The sequence below is a fragment of the Mustela nigripes genome, chromosome 18 (assembly GCF_022355385.1).
Source record: "Mustela nigripes isolate SB6536 chromosome 18, MUSNIG.SB6536, whole genome shotgun sequence".
Classification (NCBI taxonomy): domain Eukaryota; kingdom Metazoa; phylum Chordata; class Mammalia; order Carnivora; family Mustelidae; genus Mustela; species Mustela nigripes.
This window is the reverse complement of record NC_081574.1, coordinates 13459612-13476960: the sequence shown is the minus strand read 5'-3', so window position 1 is coordinate 13476960 and position 17349 is coordinate 13459612. Positions and strand designations below refer to the sequence as shown.

The 17349-nt window shown below is 44.1% G+C and overlaps 1 protein-coding gene across 1 annotated transcript in view; it reads right to left on the bottom strand.

Annotated features, from left to right (window-relative positions):
• Positions 1–17349, bottom strand: part of WWC2 (WW and C2 domain containing 2) — a 203847-nt gene that overhangs the window by 58596 nt on the left and 127902 nt on the right. Inside the window, exons 6-10 of the mRNA XM_059384357.1 lie at positions 14001–14130; positions 11157–11303; positions 10041–10114; positions 6370–6612; positions 779–868 (exon numbers count right to left, since the gene is read on the bottom strand). Of these exons, the coding sequence (XP_059240340.1) occupies positions 779–868; positions 6370–6612; positions 10041–10114; positions 11157–11303; positions 14001–14130 (684 nt within the window). The remainder of the gene's footprint in view (positions 1–778; positions 869–6369; positions 6613–10040; positions 10115–11156; positions 11304–14000; positions 14131–17349) is intronic.

Genomic DNA, 17349 nt, shown 5'->3' with positions numbered 1-17349 from the left:
TAAAATACCTACCGACAAATCTACCTCCACAGAAAGCCTGCAGCAAGCAGGCGAGTTAATAATAGGGAAGGGGAAAAACAGTGTATATGGTACGGAGTGCTACTGCAATTATTTTGGTTAAAGAATAAAGCTTTAAAACTTAACAGAGAACAAAGGCGAGCTGATGAAGACAGAGAGGCTTCACACAGGCCCCTGTCTCCCTCGGGGTGTGCGTGCTGAAGGAGTGAACACGGAGCTAACTATTTTAAGGCAAATCTTTCTTTCCCCCTCCCTTTTTAAAAGAAAGGGTGATCTGAAGAAATGTGTCATTTCCTAAGTACGTCTTCACAGCTAAAATATATAAACTGTATCTTCTTCCCACAATATCTTCCGCCTAGGACTTTGGGGTTTGTGGGGGGAAAAAATCTATGCAACTTTAAATTTGATCATCCAAGTTTTAATTTTATTAGCGTAACTATTTTATTTACTTTTTAAAAAATTTTTTATTTATTTATTTGAGAGAGAGAAAGACTGAGAAATCACAGAGGCAGAGGGAGAAGCAGACTCCCCATCGAGCAGGGAGCCCAATGTGGGACTCGATCCCGGGACCCTGGGACCATGACCTGAGCTGAAGGCAGACGCCTAACTGACTGAGCCAGCCAGGTGTCCCAATTTTATTCACTTTCTAATAGTTGAACATAAAGGGAAAAGTAACCCAGAATGAACCAAAACATGCCTGAATGTAGTCAAGAAAATGTAGTCAAGAAAAACCTTTCCCTTAAGAACCAAGCAGGCTTACCTTTTAAGTTGTGAATGCAAACAAGTAGTCAATTTAGTACTTTCTTCAAGTTTCTGTAGGAGCTCTTTCCTTCGCTCTTCCAATTTCAATCTAGAAAAAAGAAACAGATATGAGTTTATTTCCACGTAACTACAATAAAACAGAAACTGAAGGAAAAGATTCTTATTGTACAAACATCATGTACCATGAGGGGGAAACACAAATGAATGGACAGGAGAGAAAACAGAGCCACCGACGAGAGGCAAAGTGGGCCAACCGTCCATGGCCACGCTTAGCGAAGAGGGAGATCTATTCCGAATCAATGTTTCTGAGAATCTAAAACATTTTAGTATTCTAAAATTTTCTTAAATGTTTGGTTTTTTTTTAAATTATGTTATGTCAGTCACCATACAGTACATGTTCTGTGATTCAGTTTGTGTATAACACCCAAAGACTTGTGCTCTCACGAGGCATGGAAAGACAGCCAGGAGGAAAATCACAAACCACTAAGAAAGATCACAGAATCCTTCCACAGGCCTGGGATTTGGCCTAAAGTTACTAAAATACTTGACAGGAGTAACAGAGAACCATGAAAGACTGTCCTGAAGTGTTGGAATTGAGAAGGACTCTTCCCAACTGATACTCAGTGACAAAAATTCCAATCTTACTTTGATGAGAATTTCAGCAATTAAGAAACAAATTAGTCCATATTGCCAGGGTGAATTCATTTGGGCTTAACGGTTTCAACAAGGAAAAGACACAAAAGTGATTTCCCTTCCTACCCTATAGCACATCTCATTGTCTGCACCGATGATCCCGAAATTTCATCCACATTCAACTGACCAAGGTTTTAAAAACTGAGGAGTGTTGGGGAACTGTGTATGTGAGTAAGTCATTTAAAAATGTATCAAGTGTACAGTCTATGTCACCTGTCTTTGGACATCCCTGGAATGAGCAGGTCCAGAGCGGTCAAGGACCACAGAACAGGACCGAGAAGACCACTGTGGTTTCTGGTGGATCTCCTGCTACTAATCGTGTGTCCTTAAATGAGTCACTTAGTCAAGGGGTCCCAGCTTTCTCATCTGCAAATTGGCGATTAAAACCCTACTGTGTCTGTCTGCTAAGGCTGTTACAGGGATCAAATGCAGTGATGTATGTAAAAGTGCTCTACAGACATCAAAACAAACCTTCCTGGTTCAAAGCCTCAGCATGCCTTGCAAGGTGGGCATATAAAAAATATGGAGAAAAATAAAATTTCCCTAATTTCTAACCTCTTTGAAATGTATGTTTTAGGCTGTAAGGAAACATGCCCATATTTTATTTATACCTACCTACCCTTTGAAGTGTCACCAACACAATTTCATTATATGTTAAAATAAAAAAAAAAAAGCAATTCTTGTCATTTTGTTTAGTACTTCAAAGCATGATAAATTCTTAATTCCCAGCTTTCGAAGGTGTATTTTGGAAAGGAGTAGACGGTCCCTATTTTTTTAATCTCTTAAATATAAACAAAAACTCAACATGAAAAAAAAATTAATACAACTGAGATGAACTGAATTAGAAGGTAAAGGTCTGGAGAAAGGCCCCAAATCCACTAAAATCAATGTCTTCTGAAACAGGAGAAACACTTTTGAATTAAGTTCTAAAACGGAATACTGCACTAACTAATGAAGGCTTTCCTGGTGTGTTAAGGAGGCTTCAATAAGACATTAGTGTGTTTCATGCTGAAATTTTAAAATCCCTGTCTTCGTCCCAAGTGATGGTCCCCATTCTGGCCTCCTCAGGCCCACTGCTAAGGCCCTCTATGGCTTCGAGCTGCCGAGCCTGCCTTCATGTTCTTGTTGGTATGCTCCCCAGTCAGACCTGAAGCTCCTGGAAAGCACCAGCTCTTTCTCCCTCTTCTGCCGGGGCTGCCTGAAGAGCCTGGAGCCCCTCCTGGCACACCCTCAGGGCCGGTGGTCGGTGTTTCCAGATAACACCTGCCTTGGGAGAAGCACAAGGAAGGCACTCAGGAGCCCTTCCAGTGGGGTGGCTGTCTTTGATCGGGCACCCCACTCCCATCTCTGATGGAACCACGGAAGCCGGAAGTCTTCCGCAGATTCCGGGTGTCCTCTGTAGGAAGCATCCTGCCCTCACCAATGTCCCCCTGACCAGGGATTACAAGAAATTGCTAATATCAGTCCCTTTGAGAGGGTGCGTGCCTGTCTCTCCAAGCCCTTCTCCACGGTGAGAAAGGATCTTCTCAACCCGGCCCCTAGAAGATTCCTTTCCTCCTGGTCCTACTGACCCACACTATCCATTCATCTGCGCTTCACAAGACAAGGGCAGCGTCTTCACACTGTCCTCTCTCTGCCCTTGTGCCCAGAGAGAAGCACCTGCCCGGTCTCTGCCTGATGAAGACCACCCAGAACGTTCCACCTAAGGAAAATGTCATGTCATCTATAGAAGTAAGAAGTGCCTTTTCCATTAAAAAAATGATACTCATACCCCCAACCTACTTGCTTTAAAATTTTTTCAGAATCAGAGACAGAAACATTCACATAATTAAGAAACAATTAAGACATGCTGGCACGAAGACAAAGCTCTCAAGCAAGAGAATACGGAGCTGTGAGAATATGAATCTGAGAAAATACGGAGCAACGTTATGGTCTCATCAGCTACAGTGTTCTGCAGCACAGAAGTTTTGGAATTTCAACAGCTGTATGGCAAGGACACGGGAGATGTGTAAAAGGTCCCACACAGCAGATATTTTAAATTTGAGAGTGACTCGTGCTTGCTGGTGGTCCCTCATGGTGAGCATCTCCCTCTCCCCGAAGTGCTTTATGACCCATAGTGGGGGCTTCGTCACCGCCATTTGAGCGCTTGGCCCGGGTGCAGGGCGGTGCTGGTGGCACACACGGCTGGGGGCCTCTGGGGTCAGGTGAGCTCAGCCCCGAGGAGACCACCTTGTGGCCCTGACTCAGACTCTTGCCCGAGGCCACCCCTGGAATCAAGAGAAGCCCGTCACGCTAATGGCAAACGGGACCCATTTGGGAGGACGCGGAAGTGCTCTGTCTGGCAGCTGGGGAGGAGCCAAGAGGAAACGTAAGGATTTAGAACTGGCAAAGCATGATTTGTTTCATGATGAAATGAGGTTTTACACGGTGAATCGTATTTCCCAGAAGCCTCTCCCGACACCACTGCTTTAGCCCGAGGACGCAGGCTGGGTACAGAAGCACTCTCTTGTCCTCTGGGCACCCCATTTCAGTTCAATAGTAACAATAAATGGAAGAGAAACACTGTGTGTGCACGAGGGGGCAGGAAATAATGATCAAGAAATGTAAGAGAGTACGGGGGGCAGAGGGCAAAGTCACACCCCTGACAACAGCCACCCGGCCCAAAGCCGCGCTGTCCGGGTGTACCCAGCAAATACAGGACACGGTGCTCCCTTCAGCCGGTGGCTCTGCTCTTCTGGATGCATGAGATGCTGGGCCGTCCCGCATCCACAGAGAGCAGCGAGACAATGTCAAGTTGCTCAAGCAAGAAAGCATTCGTCCCCTCAAGCTTATACGACAACATGATGACGGGATTTGGTTTCCGGCCACCAACCAACACATGACAGATACAAAACACAACTGTACACACGTCCCTTTTTGCCAACAGCCGATTGTGGGAGACAGGGCCAGGCAGGCACCGGAAGTTAGAGGGACTTTCAAACTGCTTCCTTATTCCCCATCTGACACAAACCCCACGGTCTGTCTGGATCTCACTAAGTATACAATTATTTTATGTAAGTATTTCACAGCTCCTCTTCCCGAAGGGCTCAAACGCACTCTTCCTGCTGGAATTTGGACAGTTATTACATGTACTACGCACAAGCCAAGGTATAAAAGCCAGAACCAAGGCACTTAGGAACGAACTGTATTTTTAATGTTACTTCACCAGTCATTTTCGAAGCTCTAGCCCTAATAAAAGACAGACAGGATATCACGCCCATAAAACCTGGTTAAAACGAACACACACAGGGTGCCTGGGTGGCTCAGTGGGTTGGGATCAAGCCCCACATCAGGCTCGCTGCTCAGCAGGAAGCCTGCTTCCCCCTCTCTCTCTGCCTGCCTCTCTGCCTGCTTGAGATCTCTGTCTTCAAATAAATAAATAAAATCTTTAAAAAACAAAACAAAAACCCGAACACACACTTGTCTTCTCACTCCCGGAACAAATCTAAAGGCTGCTTCCAGGCCCTTCCCGGGTTCACACACCACAGAGAACAGAAGAGAGGCGCTCAGTGCGTTCTGTACATCTAATGGGAACACTTAGTGTGACACTGGACGCTAATGCCCTTGCTGCTTCCTATGTGCGTCACACAAAAGCTACTCGTTTCGTCCTATTTACTGGCGATTAGCAAACTTTTATCCTACAAACTGAAGATCTATAATCACAGACAGGACATCAAGGAAACTCAGGAAAGCAATAGAATTCTGCCCTCTCTCCCTTACATTTTGCTCCTCTGGTCTCTGTGCGGTGGATCGTCCCCCGCCAGCCTCGCTCACGCCTGCTGTGAGGGTGAACCTTCAGTCGGCACCACCAGAAACGACCAGCAACATCCGAGATCTTTCCTCCTACCGCTCCCCCCACCACACTTCCAAGATTCCGATACCATGTAGACACACAGCCCTCCACATTCACAGAGGACATGGAATTTGAAGGCCAGAAGCCATGAAGTTTTAAAAAAAAAAAAAAATCAATTGGATTACGGGTGGGTGTTTTAAACTTACTTCTGGGCCACCTGAAATGATACGGATGTGACCTTCCATCCTGTCCTCCTGGGACAGGCAGTGCACCTGGACTGCTGGCCTATAGAACAGAAGGCTGTGCGGGGGTCCGAGCGGCCTCAGGGCTGTGGCTGGAACAGGGGCGGGGCCACACCCGCCAGTGAGGCTGGGACCCGGGGCGCCCTCGCCCATGCCTCAGCAGCAAACACCCACACGTTCCCCTGCCTGACCCTGCAGCTGATCCGCTTACAGAACCGGATTTTCTCAGATTCGTGATCCTTTCGCACCTTCCCCCAGAAAGATCAGAAAACCACGACAGGGGTGTCTCTTTACATTTTCACCTGCTTTGCAGGAGGGGCTCAACTGACAAACGCAATCCCAGGAAACATTCTGTGACCTGTTAAGATATCAAAGGGAGCAAGCTGTCTTTCCCTTGTGAAACGAAAAGCAATAAACTTTTGCATTCTTGTGAGTCATAAACCCCCGAGTAGGAAGCTGCCACCACTGTAACAGCCCAGATAATGTTTCTTATCAGAGTGCGATAGTTTATAGCCATTGTTATCAGACTCGGTCCGTGATGGACTGCATTCCTGGTTTTATGTCAACATTCCTTACTTGTTCAACATCTGTCACGGGCATTTTCGCGTTCTTAACCGACAGAAGAACTGGGACTGCAGCCCAGACCGAGGGGTGGGGGGCCTTACTGCCCTACGGAGAGAAAGTCCCTTGGGGTCGGGGCTCCATCCACCGAGAAGAGATGTGATGGAGGTTTCCAGAGACCCGGGGCACCGGGCATCCAGGCCCAGCCCAGGTGCGCGCACATGGTCTGCTGCATCCTTGTCCCCAGGGACGAGAACGAACCTCTCAGCCAGGGCCCGGCTCGGGGGACCCCGCACGGACAACAGCTCCTCCTCCAGCCGCTGCCTCTCGGCCTCCAGGCGCTCCAGCTCGTCGCGGGTGCGCTTCTGCGGGGTGACGAACTGCAGCTCCTTCAGAAGCTCCTCCTTCTCGTGGATCAGCATCAGCTTCTCCTTCTCGATGTCCAGCGCCCCGGGCCATGTCTCGCTGTCCAGTTTCGACAGTTCGATTTTTAGGTTGGCCATACTAAAAATAAAGTGGTGGGGGGGGGGTGGAGGCTTAGAACTCTCCAGAAAGTGAGAACACAAAGCAGGCTCAGTTGGGAGGGGTTGCTGGAGGCTTGCCGTCCTGACTTCCCACGGAGGCCGGGGAAGAGGAGCACCCCCGTCCGTCCTCCAGGCCCTGGGCCTCACTCGACACTGGCTCTCGTCGGCCGCCTTTTCCTCACCTTTCCCACAGCTGCAAGCACCGGCCTATCTGAGAAAAGAGTGAAGGTCAACGTACACTGAAGCTTAAAAGCCAGGGAGCTCTGGGAGCTGCGGGTGCCACCCCGATGTGTGATCACCTGTGCAGGGTGACAGGAGGGTCACCTGGAGGGCTTCCGTTTAAAAAAAAAAAAAAGGAAAAAAAAAAGGTAAATAATGTCTGAAGCGACACTATTACAGATGTTTTGTTCCTCTGGGTAAAGACGCTGGCCCCCAGTAAAACGGTAGTCCCGCGGTGGGATGGGCAGCAACTGGGATATCAGGCAGTCAGGGAAGGATGAGGGGAGACGAGACAGCAGTGGCTTGGCCAACCAGTGTTAAAGCAAGTCAATCCAGCAGGTTCCACATGGCCAAGGAAAAGGGAGCAGCCCTGCCCTCCCCGGCCTCCTCCACCCGAACCCGCCTTCAGCGAGCTATGCGGTGTGAAATCAGTGTCTACACTGCTTACTAAGTGCTCACTGACCAGCCCTGTAGACGTGACTGCACGGACGGGGGCGTCTTCCGTCCGGCACTGGGTGCACCCTCCCCAGCGTGGACGGGCAGCTAAGGCAGCCCCAGTGGAGTGATGGCCGGTGCTGGAGCGCGGGGGACAGGGATGGGAGGTGGAGAAGGAAATTCCAGCGGAGGCGAACATCACTGGTTTCGTAGTTTTGCCTGACCTCGGATTACACCATGCCTCAAGCTAAGCGGTCAAGTTAGCTTCTGACAGAATGAGAACGTTCTGACATCCCCGAGATCAACGACTTGCTCTGGGGGCACCGTGTGGACTATCGGGAGGGTTCACAAGGCAAATCATGAACACAGCTGATGTTGGCCCAGGGAATCTAGATGCCCACATGGAAAAAAAAAAAAAGCTGAATGATCCCTGCGGATACTGTTACAGCACATACCAGTATACGAAAAACAGAAAGAGGGCATTTGATTTTCCTTTTTAATGGAAGAAGTTGTAGAAGGGAGGAAAAAAGGTAAGCAAAATCACGTCATCAGGACAAAGATGGAAGTATAGCTACGTTCTTGCACCATAGTTTCTTGTCTGAGTTAAAGAGAAAAGACCGTCCTCTCTCACTGGCACTGCATGTACAACGTGCTTCTGATGTCCACCCCAGCGCCTGCTCTCATGGCAGAGGTAACATCAGCCATTCTTCAGCCAGAACCACAAAACTAAACACAACTGTCTCAAAGTGCTAGGAAATTAATCATCAAAATGCTAAATAAGCATGAGATTATGAGCTTCGTTAAGCACACGAAACGAAGGCTGGAGGAGAAAACAAGTTTCAGGGAAACACAGCCCGTGTCTTAGAACTGAGGAAGAAAAGCATTTGCAACATATGCATAAACGCTTGAGGTTTCCCTTCTCATCAGCACTGCTAGTAACTTTAAATAAAACCCCAAATGAGAACGGGGCAGCAAAGCAACCAAATGGGAAAGAACCCATGTCTTGAGCTTTGATGCAACTGAATTAAGAACTGAACCAGGAGCGACAACATAATGAAGGGAAGAGAGGCATCTATTACTTGTGGGATCGGGCATTAGGTGGGTCTTGGGTTTTATTTGGAAAGGGTACACCAGATCTGGGGACCAAAATATGATGAAGATTTCCAGGTGCACCTAGGAAGAGAAATGCTGTGTAAGCTCCAGATGGAAAAAGCCGTTCGCAGCCAGACGAACGCAAAAGCTCCAGCTGGTCCCAGCTGGTCCAAGGGAGGTCAAGTTGAGCCCCAAAGAACAAAGAACCCAGGGGCACGAGGCCTGGTTCTCCAAAATTAATTGAGTTCCGGCCATTCTCCTTCAAAATGCCAGGCAGAGATGCTGGGCTTTGTTTACAGCAGAACCCAGGAGCTGTGGCTGCTGCTGGGTTGGTATACTCACAGAGGGCCACAAACAGTACCCACCAGAGGTTTCCACATCACGGGGCCACAAAACCACAAGGAGTCCTCAATTCTTGGTGGTGGGCAAGGCATTACCTAGGGCTCTGAGAAGCAGCCAATAAAGTATACACAATTCTTGGATAATCTACCTAGGAAAACTTACAGGCATTGAAATTAGCTGAGTGCAATGCTGTTCAGAGAATCCAAGTGACTTGCTCAAGCACACGTGGTTAGTAATCTGTAGAACAAAGCTTACGGGTTTTGTTCTTTTTTTCAGTCATCAAAGAACCAAGTAATATTAGTAAGAGAGGTTACAAAGAGGCAAATATCGTATTTAGACAAATCAAATAATTGTTTTGTTAAAGCCAGATAACCTCCAAGAACTTCAGCTAATTACTTTTAAATAATCCGTATCACCAATGACAATGGATAATACTTCATTATCTATCTGATGGTCCTGTGATAGCAAACTGTGACCTTCTAGCAGGTTCTCAGCTGAGCCTTCCATGTTCTCAAGGAGGAACATGGTAACCTTCTCGGTCGCCTACAGGGTGGTAGTACAATTTTTTCCCCTAAATAATAAATCATTTTTTTCTTCCTAAATAATAAATCAAAGCATTTTTAAACTCTAAAAAGGAAAATAACGAAATCAAATAGAATAGCATGACCGTCTCCCTCAAAATGAGCAAGGCGTCCGTATTATGAAAACAAGTTGAGCGTGTCTGCTGGATGAGGAGGGAGAAGTCTCCTGAGCCTTCCCCAAGCAGAGTTACAAGGTGAGGAGAAGAAAGCACAGGGTTCCCAGGGTCTAGAGGATAAACGAGGGAAACAGGAATCTCTTCCCCTTTGCCCTGAAAGTCAGTTGCCAGAACAGATATCTCAGCATCTTCCAGAACGTTGGCGGGAACTCTTCCCTCAAAGCAAAGGAATTACAGCTATTTACCTAGAGGTTCTCGGCCACTGTCAAGTCCTCTACCCAAGCCACTGTGCCACCATTCTACCTGAGAAACTGATCTTCCCATTTCTACTTGGGAGTAAGTACTGGACACGCTCTAAGCTTCTTTCTTCCAGAAGAGAAGGGGCAATGTCATGCGCACGCTTCTCACTAATTCTCCCTGTCCTTCAGCCGTGGGGGGGAAAGAGCGAGCAGAGAGGGTGGTCTGCAACCCTTACATCTAAAAACCCTCAAGAGAAACCTTGGTAAGAAGGCATTGGGGAACACCCAGCAGATGTCACTATAGGAATAAAGATTAATTCTGGGAAAGAAAACACTGTTGGTGCCCACTGACCACTGAACACGGAAGAGCTCCCCTTTTGTTACCTTCTTTTGGCTTCTTCATACTGTAGGCTCAGCCTGACCTTTTCAGCTAAATTTGATCTACTTCTCACTCCGATCTGGTAAATAAAGAAAAGAGAAAAAAAGTCAATTAACTCTGCTAATGAATGAAGGTAAACTGCTTTTGTTTCTAGGAGGCACAAGTAATTGGAAAACTAAAGAAGATGGTCTTGAAATTGGGAACACCAGTTTTAAAAGGCACTTACTTTCTAGTCTCAGTAGGGGCAAAACATTTCTTTTTAATTCAAGCTTGTCTGTTTTTCAAAGACCCTTTGAACATCATTTTCTCCACACATTCAATTCAAGATAAAAAGTATTATGTCAATGTTTCTGGTATCTCAGAGTTTACGAAGGGTGTACAGGTCAATAAAATTTATGAACTGAAACTAATTTCCTTGCCTCCTTGAGCTCAAATTCCATCATCTAGCTTCTAAATGCAAAAACCATAACCTACATAACTTCAAAAACTCATTTTTCAAGCAGGTAAGTCTTATTGTTGATCTCTATCTGGTTCATTTTCATAGCAGAGAACTCAAGGAAGTAAGAGAGAACACAAAAATAGCAGTGAATGAACTAGAAAAGTAAGTATCCAATGAATAGCATTCCAAAAAGAGAATGCAAAAGCAGTTAACAGGAGTCAAGCCACGGCAAGGATCTTCAAATCCTGAGCATAGACCTCAATTTAAAGTTTTAATATAAATAACCTTTGATCTACAAAAAATATTTTTTAAGGCGTATTTTTTTGTTTCTCATTAGCCTCAATGTTTAATTGAAAAGATCTAAATTTTGAAGACCTTAAATGTAATAGGAAAAACTTAAATTCTCATGCATCTCTACCCTTTCAACAACATCTCCGTATAAATACAGTCTGAGAAAATTTGAACCAAGTCGTTCACATGGACAGATCCTGATATGCTTGGCACCCAGACAGAAAAGGTAAGACTCCGGGTTTTTAAAAGCAATCTAGGAGGCAGAAATGGTGACTCCACACAGCTGTGAGGCAAACTACTTCGCTAGCTCCTGTCCCACTTGCCATCCATCCTGTAATTCGGGCTCGTCAAAGACAGTGCTAGGGCCAACCCTTCCCCACGGATAACTTACGTCTCCAGAAATGCTTGTCTGTGACCCGGCGTCAAGGGTCTGTCTGGAGAGAGATAAATTCGAGTTCACAGGACTGGATCTCAGGTCTGGCTCGGACGTGCCAATGCTCTGATCCAAGTGGAACCGCTCCTGCAGCTTAGCCAGACTCTGTTCAGGAAACACAAAGTCCGACCTAGAGCTTAACACTTAGACGCAGAACCTTGCCAGCGGGTCAACTCAAATCAAGAGACGCAATCTCAATAGAAAAAAACGACTTTATTTTAACAGGTACTTATCACTTTAGATTACTGAATAAATAAGATGAGACTATCATTTTGCACAAATCCATGTGTGACTCTGGAAGTATCTGAGATAATCATAAACAGGTTATCTTACCTTCCCCAAGACAGCCCGGGAATTACTCCTGCTGTGCGTAATGGCATCTTTATACACGATACATGCATTTCTTGTTTTTAAAATTTCATTGAAAAGAGCTCTATTTTAAAAAGACACGTTTTCACTTCTCATTTCATACAGCAGGAATTATGGAAACATGGACTACCTATAATGCAATCTCATTGCAGATACAGCAAGAAAACTTCCTCTGCAGCAGACTCCTGGAATGATGCTTTTCGCACATCGGGATGGAACCCAAGGGATTATCGGCTCCCACTACCGGCAGGGATGAGGAGCCCGAGGGCCAGGAGTCCCAGTCCTGGCGGCTGATCCAAGCTTGCTGTTGCACCCACACTTAGTAAACTGAGCTTACTTTAACAAGAGGACGTGAGCAAGGGACAGCGTTAAGAAGGAGAAAAAAATCTTAGCTACGCTGCTACCAACCCAGATTCCCCTCTTAAAACACTAATAAAAATGGTCAGAAACTCATTATTACTAACTTTAAGAAAAGCCAGGATTTAATCCTGACAGTGACAATTCTTATAATAAAAAATGAGAAATGTCCCCCCAAATTAGAAATTTCAGAGATCTGATAGGTGCTTTTTACCTAAACTTCTTTATTTTCTTTCAGAGGAGTATTTAGGCAAAATGCCTGTGTGAGAGGGATAAAACTCAAGCAGTCCCATCAAATAATATACTATAGAAAAGAACAAAGAAATCTTTTAGTGACTCTGGGCAATTCTTTTCCATTTTTTCATCAGTACGGTGAAAAGACAAGTATTTTTTTAATCTGTCCGTGTCGACCATGCTCCTCATCAAATTAGTAGGTCAGGACTAGCATGTTTTTTGATGAAAAAGAAGAGACTAGAAAATCAATTCAGACCACGTTGCTAGTATTAAGAAATAAGTATTAAGAGATACAGTGTGTGGGGGCACCTGAGCCTTCGGCTCCAGTCGTGATTCCAGGGTCTTGGGATCAAGCCCCATATTGGGTTCCCTGCTCAGCGGGAAGCCTGCTTCTCCCTTTCCCTCTCCCCCTGTTTGTGTTCCCTTTCTCGTTGTGTCTCTCCCTGTCAAATGAATAAATAAAATCTTAAAAAAAAAAAAAAGAAAGAAAAGAAATATGGTGTGTGGGTGTGTGTGTGTCCCAACATAAAGTATATGTGCTGCCGAAGCGAGCACTGTGTGTCCCAACATAAAGACACTGGTGTGTGACTGGGTTGTCATTAGAATATATCTCTTACAGTGGTTCATGGTCAAAGAGCTCCGAAAGTCATAGAAGCTCCCACTTAATGTCCCTCTCAGCTCTAATGCTGATTGCCCTACCTACTAATTAATTGTTTTTTATACTTTAGGTAATTGAAAAGGAATCTAATCTTTTAATTTAATCTGGTCTGTGTATAAATCCAAATTTCTTCTTTATAGGAACAGTTAAAGATAACCTCCAATTGCTGAATTATAAAGTTCCAATGTAAATTTGCTCAAGTTCTCCACTTTTCCCAAAGGACCTGTGATGTGCATTTTAGGAATTACTCATTTAATCACCAAGATTATTGTGGAACAAAACAAAAATACCTCCAAATAAATTTTTCTATGTTTCATATATATATTTAAAACCACATACTCTAGAAGCAAGGCTGCCTAGGTTTAAACCACAGTCCTACCACTTCTGCGCTGTGTGACTTGAAGTTGCTTAATTTTTTTTGTATTGCAATTTCCTGTCTGTAGGTAAGGATAATACTAGCCCATCTCCAGGGTTGCCATCAGAATTAAATGCGCTACTTTCATGCGAGGCAGGGAGAAGATGGCCCAACACACAGTCAGAGCTCAGAAGGATTTGCTATTAATACTATTATCTTTTCTATTTGATCTCTTCTTGCAAGTTATTTCAAAATTTCCTAAAGGCAAAATTATAGGTGTTTAAGAATATGTACCTATGTTCTGTTAACATTTTGAAAACTGACATTGAAGTAGTTGACTCTAGTATTTAAAAGTAGCGTTTCTACTAAGAATGCGAACATTGCCACTGGCTCTAACATTTTTCCTAAATCGCAGACGAAATCCTTACTCAGAGCTCCAAATATCTGAAATACAAAGAATTCTCGGGCCTTGTGATGAGTACGGGATGGAGGGAAGGTGAAGAAGAAGAAGAGACACACTCTTCAGAAAAAAGGAAAAAAAAAACCAACCCGACTCTACTTACTGAAAATAGGTATTTAAAATGCAGGATACTGATCACTGAGTGGTTGTTTCTTTTGCACACAAGGCTGGATCAGCATATAGGAACCCAGGAACCCACAAATTTACCTCCAACACCACCTGCGGCCTCAGTGCCTAGGCCAAAGTCTGTCTGAATGAGGCAGCATAAGTAAGGGCCATCCAGACTCTGATGGAGAACTTCTGCCTCCACTAGAGTTTCTGGGGCCCCAGAGGGTAGGTGTCTGACTTAAAATATGTTTTGCAACATACCTGCATCAGATCTTGCTTTTCTTTTTCTCCTGAGCTAATAGCCTTTCTGATAGATTTCAGTTCAGTTAGAATGGCTTTGGCTTCACTAAGTTCATAGCCACTCTGGCCTCCGGACATTTTTTTATCTATTCTGTTGAGAAAAAAAAAAAAAGAGGAAAAAGGTCAAAGAGGGTTGACAGAGTACAAGTTAAGCTAACAGTCTAGGAACTGGTTTTCGGGTTGTCACAGCTGGCTCATGATTCTCCTATTTGCCTCCCACATACCAGGACCATGTTCTCGAGCGGATTGCTCCTCCTGCTTTCTCTTCCAACCACTTCAGCACTCGCCCACCACCCACCTCATGCCCTCTCCGTTTCTCATCAACTTCAGGCTCAGTCATTTTGTCTTCAATTGTTTTGGATGACGCCACCATGGGCCAACCTCCTAAGCCTGACCTCCACCCTGAGGAGGGTTCAGGCCTTGGGGAAAAGATCTAGCAGGACAGAAGTAACAATAAACTGAAAAGCTACAGGAAGTACAGGATTCCTCCTGGTTGCCTAATTTTACATAGGCCATAATGTCTGTGCCAAACCAAGCACAGCGCCTACGGGCTGGCAGGCCTTTCCACAGTGCAAGTGATTATTATTTATACTAGTGCATATCCTACAATATTTGGATCGTGTGGTTAGTTTCTTCTTTTAAAATATATGAAAAGTACTTGTTCTGCTTTTATGACCGTTAGGAGTTGAGATTAAACTGTTTGCCTTGTTGACGAGTTCAAATGTAGGAATAAGGCAGAAGGCAGACGTGTTCATCTGACAACTAATGTTGAATAAAAAGCTCTTCAAGTAGTTCATTTTTCACATCCCCCAGATCTGCTCACCAAACGTCCTTACAGTTTGCATGGATGGCACCCTATGTCAGGGGATTTCAAGTCTAATTCTTTGCGGTAGAAGGACCCAACTGAATTACCTAGGTTTGTTTTGTTTTGTTTTGTTTTTGTTTTTGTTTTTGTTTTTTTTAATGGTTTAACAGTGTCCTCATTCTCACTCTCTTGGTTCTCTCCGACCACCGATGCTGTCCAGGATTCATTCTGAATACAACTTGGGGTTCCCCTGAAGAGCATACAGCTACGCCTCTGCCCCAACAGCCAACGACTCTCATTCTTGGACATAGTCTTAGTCTTATCCACAGAAATATGGCACCTATTATGCCATGGAGAACTGGCTCTGAGCTCATTTGGTTTAAAACATTTAATGATTTATATTTATTTCTATGATGTGAAAACAAAAACAAAAACAAAAAACCACCACCAACAATGCCATCTTACTCTTCCAAAGTTTACTCAAGCAAGTACAGTTGGCAGATAACGTTATTTCCCCGTGTACTATTTTAGTAAGTATTTTATTGTTGCCAAACAAAGTCTTAGCCTAAGAAAATAAAAGGAATTTCATCATAAGGTTATTTGATAACAAAAGTAAGTACAACTAATGAAGTCAGTGAATTAAACAGTGCTGAGCACAGCCAGTGTTTAGGGCTGAAAGGGACCCTAGAGATCTACTCATCATGCTTCCTCTAAGTGAAAAAGCAAGACCAGAAGATTTAGGCACCTTTGCCCCTAAACTGCATAAACACTTCGTTAGTAGGGGTGAACAGTCCTCAAAATGACATATTCAGGCTCAGGGCTCTTACGCTATTACACTTTGAATATTTGATTTAAAAAAGCATAGGTAGTACTTCAAATATTGATTAATTCCATTTATTTGGGAAGGGATTTATCAGTGAAATTGTTGACTCCCCTAAGTATTATGTCTACTTACCTAGTTGAGGCAAAAGTCTTATTTTAATTAAAACAAAACAAAACTGTGCGATTTCATGAAATAGCTGTGAACACAAGACTCTCGGACTGTGTCAAGGTGAATTTCTAAAGCCCAAATGATTTCTTCCTATTTGTGCAAAACCTTCGGAATCTGAGAGTTAAAACTAATCTTTAAGTAAAAAATCAACTTTAGCACTTAAAAACAAAGGCAGGACTACTTTAAGACTGCTCATTTTCATTTCAGAGAGCTTTAAAACTAGATTAAAATGTCTTGGCTAACCACTGCTCCGTCTGGGGCTAACCACAAACAAGGACAAGTCAGGTCAACTCAGCGCCTGCCCCCAGTGTCGCCCCACCCCCACCGGGGAGCCCTCTGGTCTTTCTCTGAGTCCTTTGGCCTCCCCTGAGCACCTCTGCTTTCCTCCAACTAGTGCTTTTCCCTTTAGCTCCACGTTTCTCCTTTTCTCCTCAATTCTACATCTTCCACATTTTCTCTTTTTTGACCCTGACCAGAAGATAAAGTCAAACCAAATATTAGCGTTATTTGCTGATTTTTAAAACAAAGTACTGTGTTTTTCTGTTTTTAATTTGAGAAATACAATTTTATATTCCTCCCTAAAAAAAATTTTTTAAGGTCCCCCCCCCCCTCAGGGGAGAGGTTCTGAGTACTGAGTACTGAGTATTATTAATTTCCTCTATATCTTAGTCTCTTCCAAAAGAGAGGAGAGTCCCATTTGCATGCCTTCCTTGGAGAATATGTGCCCCACCCTGAGCCAGATTTTCACAGGCCAGGTATACACTTTTGGCTGGCTGAGTGTTTCACTTCTCATTTTCCACTTCTGAGTAAATGCCGAAGGTGACAAAGCAGAAACGTCTTGGCCATATCTGTCTACGTATATGCTATGCTACGGTCTAGGCCAAAGTCAACTCCGAAACCACAGACAGAAATGAATAATGCAGAGAATAAAACTCCATTCATTCATCCAGAATAAACTCTTGTACTTAGTAAAATGAAAGCTGGAGTTCAAATTACATTATAGCTCCAGATTTGGCAAAAATAGCCCATCCCATTGTGAATAAATGAAAAGTTACAAAAGCCTACAGTAGGATTCTATTTAAATCCTTTCAGAAATATATTTTCTGTCAAAACCCCAAGGAAAAGTCTCTTTATAGTATCAGGAATGTGGTTTCTTGAAAAGTATGGTCTCTGGGTTCAATCAATTACTAGTCAATGTTCTCGTAGTATGGTGGTTAACATTTGAATGAAAACAGCTTTATTTTGTCTATAGTTAGGATCAACAGGAGAGGTCTCTGATGTTAGATATCATATCTTTCTGGCTCTCGGTTCAAGGGATTAGAATCATTGCAAGAGAATGCCTGAATTTCTACAACAAATGTCTATTGTTTTCTTGTGGAATGTTATTGACAGATTCTTAAACATGCCTTGGATTCCTATAAAAATGGCTTGCAAGCAAACTGCTTTAAAACAATACAGCATTGTTATATCAATATAACAAAACAGCAAGTTTGGCTAACCTTTAATCCCGGGTG